The sequence below is a fragment of the Suillus subaureus genome, assembly GCF_016647635.1.
Source record: "Suillus subaureus strain MN1 chromosome Unknown BJ212scaffold_23, whole genome shotgun sequence".
NCBI lineage: Eukaryota > Fungi > Basidiomycota > Agaricomycetes > Boletales > Suillaceae > Suillus > Suillus subaureus.
The window spans coordinates 588,005-604,951 of record NW_024538579.1 but is presented as its reverse complement, the minus strand read 5'-3'; the positions used below and the strand labels follow the sequence as shown (position 1 = coordinate 604,951).

The 16,947-nt window shown below is 47.9% G+C and overlaps 6 protein-coding genes across 6 annotated transcripts; 4 read left to right on the top strand and 2 right to left on the bottom strand.

Moving 5' to 3' along the window:
• Positions 1-126: 126 nt before the first annotated feature.
• BJ212DRAFT_1275078 (Pre protein translocase Sec Sec61-beta subunit) lies at positions 127-531 on the top strand (the record flags this gene model as incomplete). Its single annotated transcript, XM_041331195.1, has 3 exons — positions 127-203; positions 261-374; positions 435-531. Coding segments are annotated over 3 exons (288 nt in total), but the record flags the coding sequence as incomplete, so codon positions are not given.
• Positions 532-2,095: 1,564 nt separating this feature from the next.
• On the top strand, positions 2,096-2,980 carry BJ212DRAFT_1366509 (profilin). Its single transcript, XM_041336103.1, has 5 exons — positions 2,096-2,248; positions 2,300-2,397; positions 2,451-2,609; positions 2,657-2,698; positions 2,722-2,980. The coding sequence occupies exons 1-5, from the start codon at positions 2,236-2,238 to the stop codon at positions 2,785-2,787; spliced, it is 378 nt and encodes a 125-aa protein (XP_041191435.1). The 5' UTR covers positions 2,096-2,235; the 3' UTR covers positions 2,788-2,980.
• A 3,849-nt stretch (positions 2,981-6,829) lies between these two features.
• Positions 6,830-7,937, top strand: BJ212DRAFT_404665 (uncharacterized protein). Its single transcript, XM_041343120.1, has 5 exons — positions 6,830-7,022; positions 7,071-7,247; positions 7,317-7,584; positions 7,641-7,819; positions 7,874-7,937. The coding sequence occupies exons 1-4, from the start codon at positions 6,912-6,914 to the stop codon at positions 7,811-7,813; spliced, it is 729 nt and encodes a 242-aa protein (XP_041191434.1). The 5' UTR covers positions 6,830-6,911; the 3' UTR covers positions 7,814-7,819; positions 7,874-7,937.
• Positions 7,938-8,978: 1,041 nt separating this feature from the next.
• On the top strand, positions 8,979-10,138 carry BJ212DRAFT_1482569 (uncharacterized protein; the record flags this gene model as incomplete). Its single annotated transcript, XM_041340441.1, has 3 exons — positions 8,979-9,391; positions 9,448-9,895; positions 9,950-10,138. 3 exons carry the CDS (start codon positions 8,979-8,981, stop codon positions 10,136-10,138), a joined length of 1,050 nt encoding a protein of 349 aa, XP_041191433.1.
• Positions 10,139-10,754: 616 nt separating this feature from the next.
• Positions 10,755-12,315, bottom strand: BJ212DRAFT_1366488 (uncharacterized protein). The gene is made up of 7 exons (XM_041336102.1): positions 12,090-12,315; positions 11,761-12,019; positions 11,621-11,706; positions 11,515-11,573; positions 11,458-11,464; positions 11,372-11,404; positions 10,755-11,314 (listed from the first exon to the last, which is right to left on the bottom strand). Exons 1-7 carry the CDS (start codon positions 12,118-12,120, stop codon positions 10,935-10,937), a joined length of 855 nt encoding a protein of 284 aa, XP_041191432.1. The 5' UTR covers positions 12,121-12,315; the 3' UTR covers positions 10,755-10,934.
• A 224-nt stretch (positions 12,316-12,539) lies between these two features.
• Positions 12,540-14,951, bottom strand: BJ212DRAFT_1482567 (uncharacterized protein; the record flags this gene model as incomplete). Its single annotated transcript, XM_041340440.1, has 6 exons — positions 12,540-12,725; positions 12,773-13,744; positions 13,791-13,953; positions 14,005-14,519; positions 14,573-14,822; positions 14,884-14,951. The coding sequence occupies 6 exons, from the start codon at positions 14,949-14,951 to the stop codon at positions 12,540-12,542; spliced, it is 2,154 nt and encodes a 717-aa protein (XP_041191431.1).
• Between the last annotated feature and the right edge of the window lie 1,996 nt (positions 14,952-16,947).

The following is a 16,947-nucleotide window of genomic DNA, read 5'->3' as shown; positions in this document are numbered from 1 at the left end:
CCCACGAACTTGCACTTCATTTCCTCCACCAACGTGTCTTTAGTCTTCAAAGCTCACCGTCAACATCATGGTGCGTAACAAGCAACCTAGCTGTTTTATTTTGATACTCACCTGTTACTCGCTTAGTCTGATTCTGAAAGCTCAAGCCATGCCGTTAGCCCCAAGGTCGGTACTGTTGCAAGACCGCCAGGTGCACAAGTTCGGTATGTCTTATAGTCTGTTCGTGGTCTACACACATTGCTGACTGAAACTTGTCAAAGGCGGAGGGCTGCAAACACGCAGGTAAAACCGAATTCAACGCGTGCAGCAGGAGCTGGCGGCTCTTCAGGGACAATGCTGAAACTTTACACTGACGACTCACCAGGGTTGCGAGTGTACGTGTCACGTTGCCATAAATGTAACATTCAATTGAGCTGATTTTGTTCCCATGTCAGAGACCCATATGTCGTCCTGATTCTCTCGTTGGCGTTCATTGGATCTATCTTCTTTTTGCACATTTCCGCTAAAATAATCCGGTCTTTCACCAAGTGATAGCTTCGTAATGGACTCTTTTATGCACTCTTGACTATATCTCCCATTGCGGAACATGTGCACTCAGCGCTTGCGTCGTATGACATGCTGTATGAAAACTTATCGCACAGTGAGGCGTTGCGTACCCTCTCGTCATCCAATTCCCTGGACTGTCTTGGCAACACTTTACCGCTTTCCACTATCTGCTGATTAGTTCGACATTCCACAAAAAACATTGCACAGTGAGGCGCTGTATATCCTCTCGTCATCCAATTATCTGGTGGGATGGTGTGGACTATCTTGACGAGATCTCATCGCTTTCTAATATCTGCTGCTTAGTTCTGTATCCTGAGGAAGTTGCAGACCGGGAGACCTGTCTCGATTGAGTTGAGTGGGGCCAGTTCTTTCTTTCTAACGACACCCCTGAGTTCATTAACATTGTCATCTGCACGTCTTCACTCGCTATCATTGTCAGTGGTCAGTAGTAGGCGATTGAAATCGGCCGAAATTCCCATGATGCGGTGGTCTAATTTTCGGTCTTTCAGATATTTCCTACATGGGACCCAAAAAGCACAACGAAAATGAATTCGCCCCCTCGTCAATGTTCCTCCATGGAATGGATCTTCTCAAGCGCATTCGATTTCTTGTCCCCCTTTGCTCTCACTTCGACAACAGCACTGGTGGTTATCTGCTTATTGTTGCCGTCTCTGTCATTGACACGTAGCTCTTATTCAAACCTAGCCGGATCGTTTAGTGCCTCTTAGTGCTAACTCAGCGTGATACAATTTAATTCTCTTACTACTCGAGGTCAAAGGCTGGGTGTAAGTCTGGCCGGTTCTTGCCCACTATTGATCCTTGCGCCCCAAAAGCAGATCTCAGACGAAGGAAAGCAGTCATCCCTTCATTCAGTCCCCCTTCCCATTTTACGCATCGTAGTGAGCCGTGTCGTTTGTCGACATCTTACCTTTAACCGGCCTTGCAACCTTCAGAAGCGTCTTGTGGACAAACCTGTTCGGCAAGGCAGTACGTTCTTCCAGGGGGATCTGAATCCGTAGTTTAGCGCACCTGATCTTGGCTCAATGACGGTATGTTAATCGAATTTCAAGTCCAATTGACTGAACTTATGCTCCACTCGGCATAAACAAATGGCATAGTCATTGAAGGCATTATAGACGTGTTCTCGCTCTGCGTATTCAGTGGCATGCCTACTTGCTTGATTTACGTTCCTGAGACGAGGCTCGTGGACTGGAGCTTCTTGCACTGAACGAAATTGGAGACTCGTGGCCAAGGCTGCAGACAAAAACGTGATCCTAATTGACCACAACGGAGCCCCGGTGCAATGGTTGTACTCGTACTTGAGCTATTCTTTGTGGATTCTTCAAGTACCTACGTCTGGACTCTGCACTCCACTCGCTAGTAGCTTATATATAGTACTAGTGCCATTATATGCCGCCATTCCGTCCGAGTCGTGCTTATATGATTACTAGAATAGTGCTTAGTGCTTATCTTGCTTGAAAAAAGCTGTACATGATAATATAGTAAGTTGTCCGTCGCGGGTTGGCCCGGTGGTCTACTTTCTTATTAGGTAAGTCCCGCCTGTACTTTGATGCGGCCTGCTTTCCAACGCCGATATCATGGCGATCTCCGTAGTATGCCAGACTCTTTCTTGTCTTTCAGTTTCAATTCGCGACCCTTTCCGCTTTCTCGACTTCAGTCCTTCATAATATGTCCTGGCAAGGTAAGTCTGAGCTGCATCACCAGGCAAGCTCTTGGTCTCATGCATCTACAGCATACGTAGATTCCAACCTCGTCGGCACCGGGAGAGTGAAGCAGGCCGCCATCTTGGGAAAAGCTGGAGGTATATGGGCTAAATCCGCAGAGATCAAGGTAACTTATTGACAGTAGTAATATTTGTGCAACTCTGACGGGATCTTGCATAGATATCACCAGAAGAGCAGAAGGCGATCACTGCTGCGTTCACGAACAAAGCTGCAGTTCAGGCCTCTGGCTTCCGTGTCGCTGATAAGAAATATTTTTTCCTATCGTCGGATACCTACGGAGATGATCCGAATCTTATTGTAGTTCAGGGCAAGAAAGAAGTAGGTCTCCATGATGTCTTTCTATGATGCATGCTCACAGCCATCAGGCCGACGGTGCTGTACTAGCACAAACGAAACAAGCTATCCTCGTCGCTACATACGCTTTCCTCAGACAGCTCAAGATGCAGGCATATTAGTTACTGGTCTTGGATCATACCTCGCTAGCCTGAATTACTAGGGTCCGTTAGGGGACGATCGCAGAGGATAAAGAAGATCAAAGGTGTGCTATCATGTAATCGTACAGTTTATAGATCCAATGCATTTCACTGGAGTCATTCCAAAGTTCAATACATTGATCGTCACATATTTGTATTTGCTATCAGGTCCGATCGTATTGAGCAAGAGCGATCGGTGTCGCGTGTGTGGTCTACGGCCAGTTTATGAATGCGCGATCTTGGAATGTTTGCAGTTGACATTGTCCTCCACCGTTTAGCAGATCCTGCTTGCATTTGCTGTATCAAGATCCTCGTCAGCGTCTCACAGCACTCGTCATTTGGTGCAGAAGTGCTTCAATGGGCCATGCTAAAATTAGCCTCCGGACCGTGCGATGCGTGCACCACAATATTTGCACGAGTATGTACTTTCGGGTCCTTACAGACTTAGAGCAATGACGACTTTTATATAGGTCACTCAAAATGCCTTGTTCCCTGATAACAGTCCTGCCAGTGGTGTCGATTAAGGATATGGGAGGGGGAAACTGTCAGTACGCAATCTGGCGCCAACGCAACTGATGTCAATCTGCAGTATGGAAACTTGCCCGGAAGACACAGACCATTATCATGCAGGAAAGTCAGCGTCTACCAGTCATGTGCATTATTTTTCGCTCGACACAGACACGTCTCATGTAATACCTATCGATATCACTCTAGGCCTTTCCGATCTCGTGGCGAAGCATTTCAAAGGATAGTGAACGACGAGATGAAAAATCTGATTGCAGGGATGACTGGTGCATGATAGCACTAGACGATTGTCCTTTCGACATGGGTCGATACATGCTGCATCAACAAGAACAACAATGTCGAGCTCCAAGAACTGGTCAACTCCATGTTCATCTGGTATCACTACTCAGCACTCACCATCGTCTATCTATCGGATGTTCCGCCTTCGTCACAGTCTGACGCACTCGCAATTAGCATGTAGAACACCCGGGGATGGACTCGGACTGTTCAGGTCTCTTACCCAGTAGACTGGACCCCATACGTCAACGTCCGCTTATCCAATTACAAGGGGTCTGTCACTATCATGCAAGTTGGAAGATTCAACTGGCATAAATGCACAGGCGCTCGCTGCCTTCCGCCCGGGGATGAGAGGTGCCCGAGAGAAACACCAACGGGTGTCGATGCGTGTCACCACGTTGCAAGAAGATATCGTGTTTAGAATCTCTAGCGTCCACATCCCTATAATCTACGATGAGGGTGGACAAAACGTACTCGGACGACTCGTGCAGGAGATTGGCTCAACATTCGGGATTCATAAGGAGCAACGATACTCATGTCGAAGACTTGGAAGTGACGAAATTTCTATCCTGAGCTAACGGGCCCCGGGCGAGACCGAGGTGGCGTCCAACTTTGAATTATCTCCCTCTCCATTTCATCATCGTCTGACTCTCAGGTCCGTCATTCGATTGAGTCCCACCGTCAGTCTCCTCTCGCCAATCCACGATCCTACTCATCATCCACACTTGTCCAACAAAACCAGTCCATGTAATTACCCAAACTCTCGTGCAAGTGACTACTACTAGGACCGGCCATCCGGCACCCAACCCCAGTCCGAAGTCCTTCATATCAACTCCAGTTCCCTCTTGATACGCAAACAAATCGTACCTCAGCTCCTCTAACGAGACAACTTATCCACGGCACCAACAGTCCACATAAGCCTTCGCATCTACAGGAGGGTGCAAGTTCTCCCTACATCTACCCGCAGGGTCTCACCACAAGTGGCCCACGCCCACGCCCGCATACGCATGGAATAAACCCAACTCCGTAGTAACTACTAGTTAGCAAACATGGGCCAACCCAGTTCGTGCTGCTCAGCCAACACCTGTCGCTATCAGCTCAACAACAGGCATCTTCGTGCTGGTCTTCCTCATCAGATGCGTCAGCGCCCGTGGCTAGGGACACGGGCACGCCAGGCGGCGGCGGAGGGTTATACTTACCTGCTGCTTCCGCTGTTATAACGTGATCACTGCCGAAGGGACGGCAGAGGAAAAATTGCGATGTGGATTTGGAGCATTATTTCGGATGATGCCAACAGCTGGCATGTCTCCCCGCCACACACCTTTTTCATTCTCTGCCCCCGTATTCATCTCGTAAGGTAGACCTGACCGTCCCTCCACATCCGGCTTGTGAAGGCAGTCACAGGATATTTCAGCGTGGCGCGACTGCGAATCGATACGCTGACTGCAAATAGCTGTCAATTCCTTGTCAGTACGACTCGATCCTGTTGAAAGATCGTAAATTTATTCATGTCTTGAATTGCACACTGGGATGTTGACACTCAGTGATGGACCCCTTCCGTCGGCCGCAGCAAGCTCTTGCACGTAGGATTCAGTGATCAGACAGGCACGTGTTTCCTTATTGTCCTCTTAGATGCTCTCATATGTTTACAAGACACGAAAAGGTCACAGCAATAACAAGGTCCCACTGAAGACCATAACATAAGTGACATCCAGCGCTTGAAATTTCTCCTTGAACCTGATGCAGACATCTCGTAAGTTGGTTACTCCTTGTTCCACAATTGCGTCATCTCTCAGTCCCTCGAAAAGATGCTTTTAGGCTCTAGAGTATGGTGCATGCGGTCAACAAACCCATCGTTTAGTAAAACTGAGAATGATGGGGTTCTAACCGTGGGCGCTGGGATGCACAGAGCGCACATGTTCAGCGTATGAGAATTAGGATATGCGCTATTGGCTTCATAATCCCGAGGCATAATAACCTGCACCATCCTTCAAAGGACGAAAACTTTGAAGGTGCGTCCGCTATCGATTTCGAAGGCTATTAACCTGCCAACAGCCCAGTCTTAGGCATTAGCTGCTGTCACTGACGTTGTCATGGACGTTCCATGCGTCTAAATGGAATGTGTTCCTGAAATGACAATAAACTAGATTTCTTTTCAAAAGAATTGTCGCAAGCTGTGGAACTTTTGATACTTTGATTTTTAGTAGACAATAATTCATGGATGGCTTCGGGATAGTTCCCCTGGAAAGGCCTTTATTTTTGAGGTCCTTGCCAGTCATGGATGCAAAATCAATGCACTATTGAGTTCATAGCTTAGAACAATTCATGGAGGAAGATAATACACACCTTTCCAAGGGCTTGCTGTGGCTCGCCACCTTCCTTCTCCACCGATGCCTCTACATCTCCTCCTATCCCTTTAATATCACCAATGTCATAATTTATCAGAAAATGGATCCATTGCTGCCTGCTCTGATGCGAGATTGGTCGCCGTGTAGATTAGCGGGGCGTAGTACCGTGAGCTTCCTTTTTGAAATTAAATTCCCGCTACCTAGAAGCAACAACACAGGATGACGTGGTGGACAACATCATGATCGCCGGGGGTATGCGTTGACGCCGTGTCAGGGGTCGCGGCAGTTGCCGCGCCAGGAGTCGCAGTATTTTTAGAATCAGTGACAATCGGACATATGACACGTGACGAGCCAATTGAATTGAGTTGTACTAGTACGATGTTATAACCAGAGTCATATTATTATTTTTTAATTTCCTTCATGTACGAGTACGTGACTATGCAAGTTACCCTCAAGTACGGCGGGGCTAAGGGTGGGCGACTGATATCCGGGATGACGAGTAAAACCAAGGCTCTTCACGACCTTCTAGCAGATCTCAGTATTCTCAGAGCACCTCGTCCAAAAGGTGAAAATATCCGTCAGCAAGGTGCTGTGTTCTTCTTGTCATGGCCTCAACCCATTCAGACGTCAATACCTCTAGTTGAGGTATGTCCTAAGTATTGTCTTGCACTGTGGACTACGGTTGATCTGCTCTTAGGGCACTCTGTACAAACGATGGGTGGCCATTTCCAAGGGGAGTCTAGAGCTGAATGTGGTCAAAAGAGAGCTCTCTATGTAAGCACCTCACAGAAATACGTGTACGCGAATAAAACTCAGGCACGACCACATTTGTGAAGCGAATTGGTGACTGTTAAAATGTGAGGGCATCCACATACAAACGACGTCTACTGAAGGTCTATTTTTTTAGGCTACCGTCCTCCTGGTCTACAGGAACGCCTGGAACAATTCTGTCACCATTGGGACCAAAACATACAATAGAGCTGCCGCGGACAGAAGGAATGAGTCCGCCCGCAGAAAAATTTCCATTATCTTCTACGTCAGACCATTCTGATTTACAGAAGCTAGTGTTTACCTCGGAAGTAGTTCAGGGGAAGAGACCTCGAAGCGATGTGGGTGCTGTGATCTATTTACCGTTCCTATAAATTAATGCTTCAAAGTCCATCGATGAGCAAAGTGTTCTATCACCGCCTTTTGGGCTAGATGGTAATAATGAGCCCTCGACTCCTTTGTTGAAAAGAATTCGAACCGAACAGCACCTCTCCATTCAGAACAGTACAGCAGAAGGGAAGCATACTCTTGACAACCTTTCAGCTGGAGAACACCGAACCACTCAAGTAGGCGACAAAATTCCTCTTTCCAGATACCCGATATCCCGGGTGCCACTTACGACCACCCCTCAACAGCCATTACTCAATCCTCCACATCACACCAAACCCTTTCCAGAATTACCCAAACCCCTTCCAGGATCACCCGGCATGAGCAATAGCCCCACCCCTACTGGCCCCCGCCCACCAGGAGATAGAGGGACTATCAACAAACTATCGTTCGAGCTATCAAAGGTCCGCAGTCAGCTGACTGCCTTGAAACATTGTGAGAAAGGGATGTCAGAAGAGCTTATTCGTCTTGGTGTTCCCCAGCCGAAGAGTAACGAAACAGCACCCTCTCCGCATGGTCTCGTACATCAGCAGTTCAATATGCACGTAACTGACCCATCTGACTTCCTGTAGATATGGAGGCGCGACTGATACTGCTTGAAATCGAGTTGCAGCAGGAAAGGACACAACGTCTCCATGCTGAACGTTTGCTCAGTGAAGTAGAGAGGGAGTGCAAGATTCCGTTTGTGGTGCCAGCGTTGTTCCAGGCGTTCTGCAGAATATCGGAGCTTGGGCACCATGAATAATCCAAGGTAAGTGCGCTGTACGATCAAGACACTTGTCTAACTCGTTGGCAAAGTGACAAGTGCTTTTTTTGCATACGTGCATATCCAGAGTCATCGCCCGAGTTCAGGTTCTGTGCTCAACCGGCTCTCGAAACCCTTTTGCGTCATTTCCAAATCACCATTTCTAGTGGGTGGTAAAGTGCACACAAGGCGCTCACCTTGGATATTTCAAACTAATTAGGTATATTATCGGTTAGATTTTATGTATGTTCACAGCTGAGGATGGCAGAAGGCTCCTTTCAGCTATGTTTTGAGGGTACAAGGACTCCAATATAAACTCGTATCGGGTATCCTCGGCCACAAATATGTTTGGAGAACGTTGATACATTTTTGAGTCAAAGCGTATCAACGTCCTCCAGGGCGTTTGAGCTGATAGGCCCCGTGAGTGTGACATCAAACAAAGAGGACCACAAAGTGCGTAAACGATTTCTAGTTCGAGTGTCGTGCTCATCAGACTACCATGATCATGTTGTCTAGCACTTTCTGATGAGGAAAGCGAGAGAAATCGATATTCAATCGCCGTGATCAAAGTGAACAATTTCACACAGACGGGCCGCCGGGTAGCAGCCAGCGGCATCTGCGGCCGGCTAACTGCGAGATGCCGTTGTGCAAATGAAGGGCCATCGACCTAAAGGCGTGTTGTTAGTGCAGGGCGATCGTGATGGTGTGTGGAACCCGAGGGGGAGATCACATCATCCAGAGGGGTGCTCGCGAACGTGGCGCAGTCTATACCAGGTCTCGAAAATATTTGATCCTTCAGGTCTTAATCCCTGGGCGCTGTTAGTTCGTCCTAGCTCTGAAAGTCTCCGTTAGATATTTCATGAGATCCAAAGGTTACCCGTGATGCATTGTATGATGGAATGTATTGCCTAGACCTTCGCCATATTGAGATGTGCACGTGATCTGTGGGATGTCGCGAAGTACGCCCCCAGAAACCTGACAGAAACTTTACCACCGTAATTCAAGAATATCACGCACTACGCCAGGATCTTCCGAGATAGTATAGGATGGAAGCAAAAGGTATGAACAGATGGATTTGAGCAATTTCATTTCGAACTTATAAGGTGACTTGACAGATTCTTCCACTCCTGTGCTGGGCTTGTCATCCACACCAACACCCCCTTCAATGGCTCCTACTATATTTGAGATCCCAACAGAAATAGTACCGGGTCCTTCCTCATCCACCTCTCCAGCCGTACTTCAGAAGTGCACTCGCTGTGCCTACATGGGCCCTGTCGACTCATACCCACCCCGACGTACTGGTACGGGTCACCTCAAAGTATGCATCGGCTGTATGGACAAACAAGTAGCACGGAAGTCCGCTGCCACTGTCGACTCATCCGGCTGTGGGCAGATTGCCACCGCGGCGATGAGCTTGGATGACTTCTTGAAACTCGTCACATTGAACAAAGGTCGACCATTCGACTTTGATACCATGGTGAATCTACCAGCAGGCATGTTCGCAGCTGGGGAACATTTGTATAATCGGACGAACAAGATTAGAGATTTTCTGGCGGAAGCATCAGAGTATCACTGGAAGTGCGTTGTCTGCCGTCATGCACTGGAGCAGTTCTTACAAGACATCTTTTATACAGCCAAAAGAAAACAAAGCGCGGTGGAAAATCGACGGTCGTCACATACTTCTGTGCCCAGCTTGAAGGAGAGCAATCAAAGTCACGAAACCAAGATGCCGATCGCGCCAAGTCACGTTCTCGCATCACCCGTTATCACTGTGGAGGCTGGCTACGTATAACAACGATGGATGATAATGAGCTTCTTCTTCGCATTCGTATGACGCATGCTGAAGCGCACCCAAGTTTCCCTGCATCGTTTCGCAAGTCGCAGTCGGGAGAATTCAAGATGGAAACTACACCAAAACCAGTTCCGAAACAACCTTTGTTTACAACGGCGCCGATGACAGTATCTGTTGGAGTTACTGAAGTGCCTCAAATAATACCAAGGGACGAGGTGGGCCCAGAAGAAGATGGCATGGGTCCCATTTTAGAGCAGCCACAGGGGAACGGAGGACCACCTCCAAGCATCGTACGTCAAGAAAGATTTTGGCGGGCATTTTCTAATGATTCACTTCTACTATAGCCTGAGGTTTATTTTTCGCCAGATCAGCTTGCTGGACTAAGGCGAAAATTTGATGCTATGATGAGCATAGCATCTGGCCCTTGTCATCCTGACCTAGCTCACGCTTTAGGGTCCGTATTCGACCACTTGGATCGTACGGTGGGCGACATAGAGGTTGGGAGATTTGCGAAGAGGCAGAGGATTTCATAAACTTTCCCTCGCTTGGTCAATTACCAATTGATCCCACTGGAGACCTGCTTTGGGCCAATGGCCCATATGGGTCTCCGAGTCTGTCCCTTGAGGCAGAGCTGAGGGTTCTTGCCGACCCGTGATGCAGCGAATGGTACGACATCACCTAATGTCAGATTAATTTGAACAACCATGGACTGCAAAATTGGGGGCAATATGAATTTAGGAGGCATTTTATCTGTCATACGTCATGCACAGCTGCAATCCTAATCTTTCGTTGTGGGTTGCCAGTCACAAGCCAGTGATGCGGAAATCACACCGGACAAAGAGCATTACCAGCTCCTGACTAATCAGTGACGAATACGTCAAACACCACGATGGTATGTCAAAAATTCTTATGATTTTTTCAAGAATTTCACAGCATATACGCGACCTATTCTTTGCACCACGGTCGAAGAGTAGGTGGCTCACATTTAGCTACTCCATCAATTGAAGTAGTCATCACGCACGCATACAGTTAGCGTGCTCGTGAGTCAGTTTCCAATGGTATGCGAAAGGGGCTCATTTTTCCTGACATATGTTGAGCATGGTCCGTAAATTTCAGTTCCTGATAGTCTCCCCTAGTCAGATCATGAAGGAAGACAGTCGTTCATAAGTTCCTCGTATATAAGGAGAAAATGAGGGTGGATATCAGGTTCACGATAATGTGCCGTTTAGCTTCCTCAATCGAGACCAAAAAAAAGAATCAAGTACATTAAACATACTCATCTACATCCTGTATTCATGACATTTATACACAGTTGTGTTGTTCGTCGGTTCATAGGTTCACGTCCCGTATTACGTCCTGCCATTCATCAAGATGCTTCAACATCATCATGCATTTGTTCCTGACATCTCTCTCTGCATCCTCTCCCAAGACGAGATACAACGGCCACTCCCTCCCAGCCGCAATGCCTTCTCCTCTTACGACGTCTACGACGAATTTCATCGCCTTCATGGGGTCTCCTGGTTGCTTGCCAGGGATAGCCTCATACCTCGCCGCTGTCTCAGCTCGTGTTTCATCATAATCAGGTATAGGATTCGTCCACGTGTCAAATTTATTGCTATATATGTTTTCGGTGCGGAAGGCGCCAGGCTCGACGATCAGAACGCGTATGTTGAATGGTGCGAGTTCTACGGCAAGTGTTTCGCTCATTACTGCAGGATTTTTCAGTTGATGGACGATATAATGTATATGTATTCAACGCGACTTACCTTGCACAGCTGCCTTAGACGACCCATAGGCGCCTGCCAGTCGTACCATTGGTCATCCACGGAAGAACTTGAAAGGCGTCACTCACCAAGTCCCTGAAACAGGCGTCGTTCAACCACTATCAACCATAGATAACGCTACTCACCATAATTTCAGGCCTCCAGGCGCTACGGCTCCCGATAATAACTATTGTACCACACTTCCCTGCAGAGCTCAAAGCGTGTGTTACGTGCACATCTCCGAAAACTTACTTTCACGCATGTATGGTAATGCTGCATTCGTGACGTCCAGCACACCGAAGACATTAGAGTGGAATTGTCTTATCATCCTGTCTACCCTGAAACCGATAATATGCATTAGGCACGAGAAAAAAAATATGTCTGCGTCCTACCCGCATTCCTCCAGGATTCCTAGCAGCCCAACACCCGCATTATTCACCAACACGTCAATTCTGCCCCATACCTTAGCCGCCTCATCTACCCGTTCCTTGATGACAGTCGTTCCTGAAGTCACATCGAGCTCTAGGAGGTGTAGGTTCGGAGATTGGGGGAAATCTTGGATTTTCTGCAGAGATCGGGCCGTCGCGACTACACGATCACCGCGTTCTAGAACGATTGATACTAGACGGCGACCAAAGCCTGATGATGTACCTAAATGATCGGTGTAAGCCACTACTATCTCTGGAATTTGATACGCCCCACAGGAAATGAAGATACTCACCTGTGATTAGCCATACTTTAGAGTCAGACATAAGTACAACGAGTCACGATGCGCAGTGAATAGACGTTTGGTAAGACCTTATTCTCCTGCGGCCTTGGTAATCAATACGTAGCTTGTGAACTAGTTGACCGGCGGGCTTTGATCGATAACGGCGGAATCACAAAAATAATGCATCGCGGTATCAGTGAAATGATATCGATGAGTCCTTGATATTATGGCCGTGAGAGCTGTAGGATTTAATTCTGCTCCTGATATTGCCTCTCCCGGGCCGCTGCAAACCCGCAGCCACAGATACGTTGGGTATCTCCCAATGATCAAAACACTTATACTTTATCACCCTCCGGTAGGTGACCCAACATAAGATATGACAGATGATGATACTGTGGTCAATTTGAGCGGGATATGCCAATACGAGAAAGGGACAGAACACATCAAGACAGCACTCAAGCGCTACTTTCCGCCCTTCTTGGCAGCTTTACGCTCCCTCCTCTTTCTACCGATAACTGCACCGATACTCTGACCATCATTAGCATGTTCTTCTCTCACAGGCTTCGCTGGTGTTTCATCAGCCGCAACGCGTCGTTTCTTGATAGGCGGTTCTTGAGATGTTTCACCGTGGCTTTTTGTGACGCGTGTCTAAATCTAAGTCAGAAATAGTGATCATAGAAGTAAATCATACATACAAATGCTGTCGGTTTTTCCTTGTTCTGGTTCGCTCTTCGCTGGACGACCTGCACGTTTTCTATGGAGAATTCCACAATAAGCGTACCCTTAGGTGTTTTCACCTGGCCTTCTAGCTCATCTTTCATCCGTTTCAGTCTAGCTTCATCAGGATCCCCCTTTCCCTTCTCGAGCTTGATCAGGTCTCCGAGCTCTTCTTTCCACCAGGTGCTCAGAAGTGGCGCGACAGCAGGGTTGTTGTTGGCCCACCGAAGAACGCGTAGCGCATCCGCATGCCGCGGCATCTCGATAAATCCGTAACCTTTGCTGCGGCCTTTTCCTGTGACAGGATCTACCCGTTCATGTTGACGCACGATTTTGGTTTGCTTGACACCTTTGGATTTGCTTCCCTGCGATCGTTTCCCGACCTTCGGTTTCATGCTGGAGTCGCCTGGCTCATCGGATTCCCTGGTAGCCTCTTCCAGCTCTTCGGGGGTCAGACCGTCGCGTTCACCCTTTTGGACTTCATCTTTGAATGCGCGAAGAGCGTGGAGGGCGAGGCGTTTGAGAGTCCGCTCAGTAACGAATAGGGGTATCTGGCGAACGCTGAGTCGAGTCTTTGATACGTATAAGGAAGGATTTGTTCGCAACATCGTGCGGCGGGCAGTGAATGAATTAGTCCGCTTCTCCAGTTCAATAGGTGGTATGGTGCTGGCAGCTGGCGTATTGGGCAAGATGACTGGAGAATTCTGGTTTACAAAGATAACAGGGATGACAATAAAGTCAACCTTACCTCCCTCTCGCAACAAGTAAAGATTTCTCTTATCTGCCTTCTCTCGTCTTCTCTCGCCTTCATCCTTCAGCTTACCTGCTTGATCCCGCGTGACAGCTCTCACGACGTCTAAAGTGCGACCATGAAGTACAAGGCTTTTAGCCACGCCTGAAGATGGATCAGGTGTTAAGATGGACGGCAGGGTAAATGGGTTTTTTGTTGGCTGAAAGATGTCAGAGACACATCGCACATTGGGGAGTGAGACGTACTTGCTGCGAGCCCATGGTTTCGGCGCGCAAAATCTCGCTTTGCTCGATCACCTTGTCGGCGACCTCTTTATTCCAGAAGCAAACGAAACCGGTACCTCGCGAACGTTCGGTGCCTGGTTCGACGGTGATTCGAGCATACCGTAGAGCCCCAAATGTGCGGAATCTACACCATGAAGTATTAGCGCACATGGGTAGTGGGGGAAGGTACACGTACAGTGCCCGTAGTTCGTCCTCTGTAGCAATGAAAGGGATATTGCGGATGAAGAGTGTGGTACCTGTGTCCGTTTGAGGTAGCTGAGGTTTCATGGGACGTCGATGATGTTCAATACTTATGGCTTCTTGCTCGTCGTCATCTTCGATGTCTTCGTCCTCGTCCTCGTCGCTGTGCTCGTCTTCATGAAGACCCAACTGCTCATCTTCGTCTTCAGCACCACTCAGCTCAGCTTCACTATCTTCAACATTGTCCATCCCGACATCACCCTCTTCAACGTTACCTGATTCGGCGTCACTCGCATTGACATCTTCAAGCTCCACCTTTTCCTCCTGCTTTTGTACTTCCTGCTCGCGTTTTTTTGCCTCCTGCTTTATCACTTTCTGCTTTATCGCCTTTTGCTTTATCACCTCTTGATTTTTCGCCTCCCCCTTCTTCTCCTTTGCGACGTGCTCCTTCGGGCTTCTAAATTTGTCCTTTTCAACGCGCTCCTTCGAGCTTTCAAATTTGTCCTTATCCTACACCACACCCATAAGAAACCCGTCCACGGATAAACGACAACAAAACCCACCATCTTCTTATCCGCCCACTTGACCCTCAACTTTCTCCTATTGATCTCGATCCCCTCAGTCGATACGGTATCGAAAGCAGTTTGCGCATCCTCCTTAATAGAAAAGGATACATAACCAAAACCTTTGGATTCCCCAGATCCTTTCTTGGATACAACAAAGGCGTAGCGCACGGGTGCTAGGTCTGAGAATGTTGTTTGTAGGTCGGTGGATGTTGCGTCATAAGGGAGGTTGGATACAAATAGTGTGGACCTGATGAAGTGCGATGTTATGTTGTGCGGTTTTGGTGTTTGATGTGCAAGTATTGACTTACCCGTGTGGTAGTGATGAGGGTTGTGCGTCTTCTTCTCTTTGCCTGCGTTTCCCGAGTGACGTCGCCATTTAGATTTAGCGCACCTGGTAAGATCCCTACTTACAATTTTGAAGGCGTTGTTTGTATATGTTAGGATGAGAGGCCTTTGCCAATCAGGGCCAAACTCATGTTAGGTCAACCAAAGTCAACCATCTCGTCAACACTAGCACTATGCATCTGTCGTGATTGGCCGGGGTTTTGAGTGGCCTGGAGCTCGAAACTTTCACAAACCATAACAGATACATCACAAGAGGAGTCTGATTGTTGCCTCCCAGTGAGTTATGACCTCGCTTTCTATCATCCAACCAAGACCCTCAGATTGCTTCCGTTCTCAGTCTATGCGATCACCGATCAGTGTGCATGCAACTGCTTCCCGTCATTTCGCCACGGCCTGAAACGCCAATATTGTTGAACCTTCCTTACTACTATCAAGTCCACCGAATATTGGTTGTGATTGTCTAATACTGTCCTGCCAAGTTCACAATCCGTGGCGTATTTACAACGATTCGCATTTCTTTTTACCACGTGCAAAGTTCAAGTGTCGTCTGATACCGATCTTGATATGAAATCATCGCCCAACATTGCATTGCAACCTCTATAGTGGGAGGTTGTGGCTCTCCCTTGACCTGCGCCAGACCACCCTGGTACATCGCTCCTGCTTGAAGCTTCTCGTGTCCTTTTTTGTTTATAGGTTGTATTTTATTTGACGGGCTTGCCGTCGTGATCACCCTGTCTCACTCTCGTTGTCTCATTTCGAGAGTGCCCGTTATCGTCAATGCAACATCATCCGCGTGCTGTCCGTTGGCTCACACCAAGACTCATTTCTTGCAGTTATTGCATTGTCCTCCCCCTTGGATTTAAGTCAGTGCGCAAGTGATCGAGAGTAAATTGGATACTGTTCGCTTCCACTTTGTTCTGGTGCGTCTCGTCCATCTCGGGCCTTTTAATTCTCCGACACACTTTGTTCAAGCTATTACTACCCACTTCGTTAAGTCGCGTGCTATACTTCTGCCCAGACCATTCCCCGGTATCTTGGATGAATTAGCGCGTCCCTCCCCCTTCCTGTTGGATGTCCTCGCCAGTTGCTCCCGCTGCTGTGGAATCAAACTTCTCACTATGATGAACCAAAATAATAATCACGGAAACGGGTCTCGGCACAAAGATCAAGGTCGATGATGGTGGTGTCGCGCTTCATGCGAGTCCATTTGAAGCGTGATAGTGTAAGCTTACCTGAGTTCCCATAATCAGTACATCTACTGTCGCTGATGCTGAAAGCTAAGCTTTCAGTATTTCACCTTTTGGTGTAACGGTTATGCGGGCGGCAGTCTGACCATGTTACAGATAGACGGAGTACTGCACCGGCTTTTGGGACGCGCGGACGCAGACGGATTCGTGTATCTTGCTGGGGTACTGCAATGTGGTCTGAGCTTGATAGTCAAGTGGGAATGTCGTTAAGAACGAAGTTTTCTAGTTTGTGTTATGGGTAAACGCGTAGATATCCTTCAAGGCTACTATCTGCGATACATTCAAATCTGGGTCTTTGACGGCTAATCTTAAGTCCTCCCAAGTTGGAGGCACTATGTGCCACAGCATTGCCTTCTGAGCACACTGTACCCCGACTGCTATCGAGAATGATGTTCAGGGCGTCATGCAGCCAACGCGCATCGTCTTTGGTGAGCTGCGAACGGACATCCAGCACGAATTGTTGTAGACTCTTCGGCTTCCCTGCGACAACTCCTTGACTCCCCAGCCAAAGCTTATTTATAGGGAAACCGTAGCGATTGCCTAGAAGATTACGCCTGCCATCGGGTACCACACGACAATGCAGAGCGTGCAGCATGGTGGAATGTTGGAATAAAAATCAATAGAAAATACATGGTATTGAAATTGAATATTTACGCGCTACTGGGTGGTGGACACACCTTCGTTTGAAGCCTCAACGTCTTTTATCCAACATACCTGTTCAGTCCTTGAAGCTTTGATATAAATGACCTTAAAGCCTCAAGGACTGAACAGGTATGTATC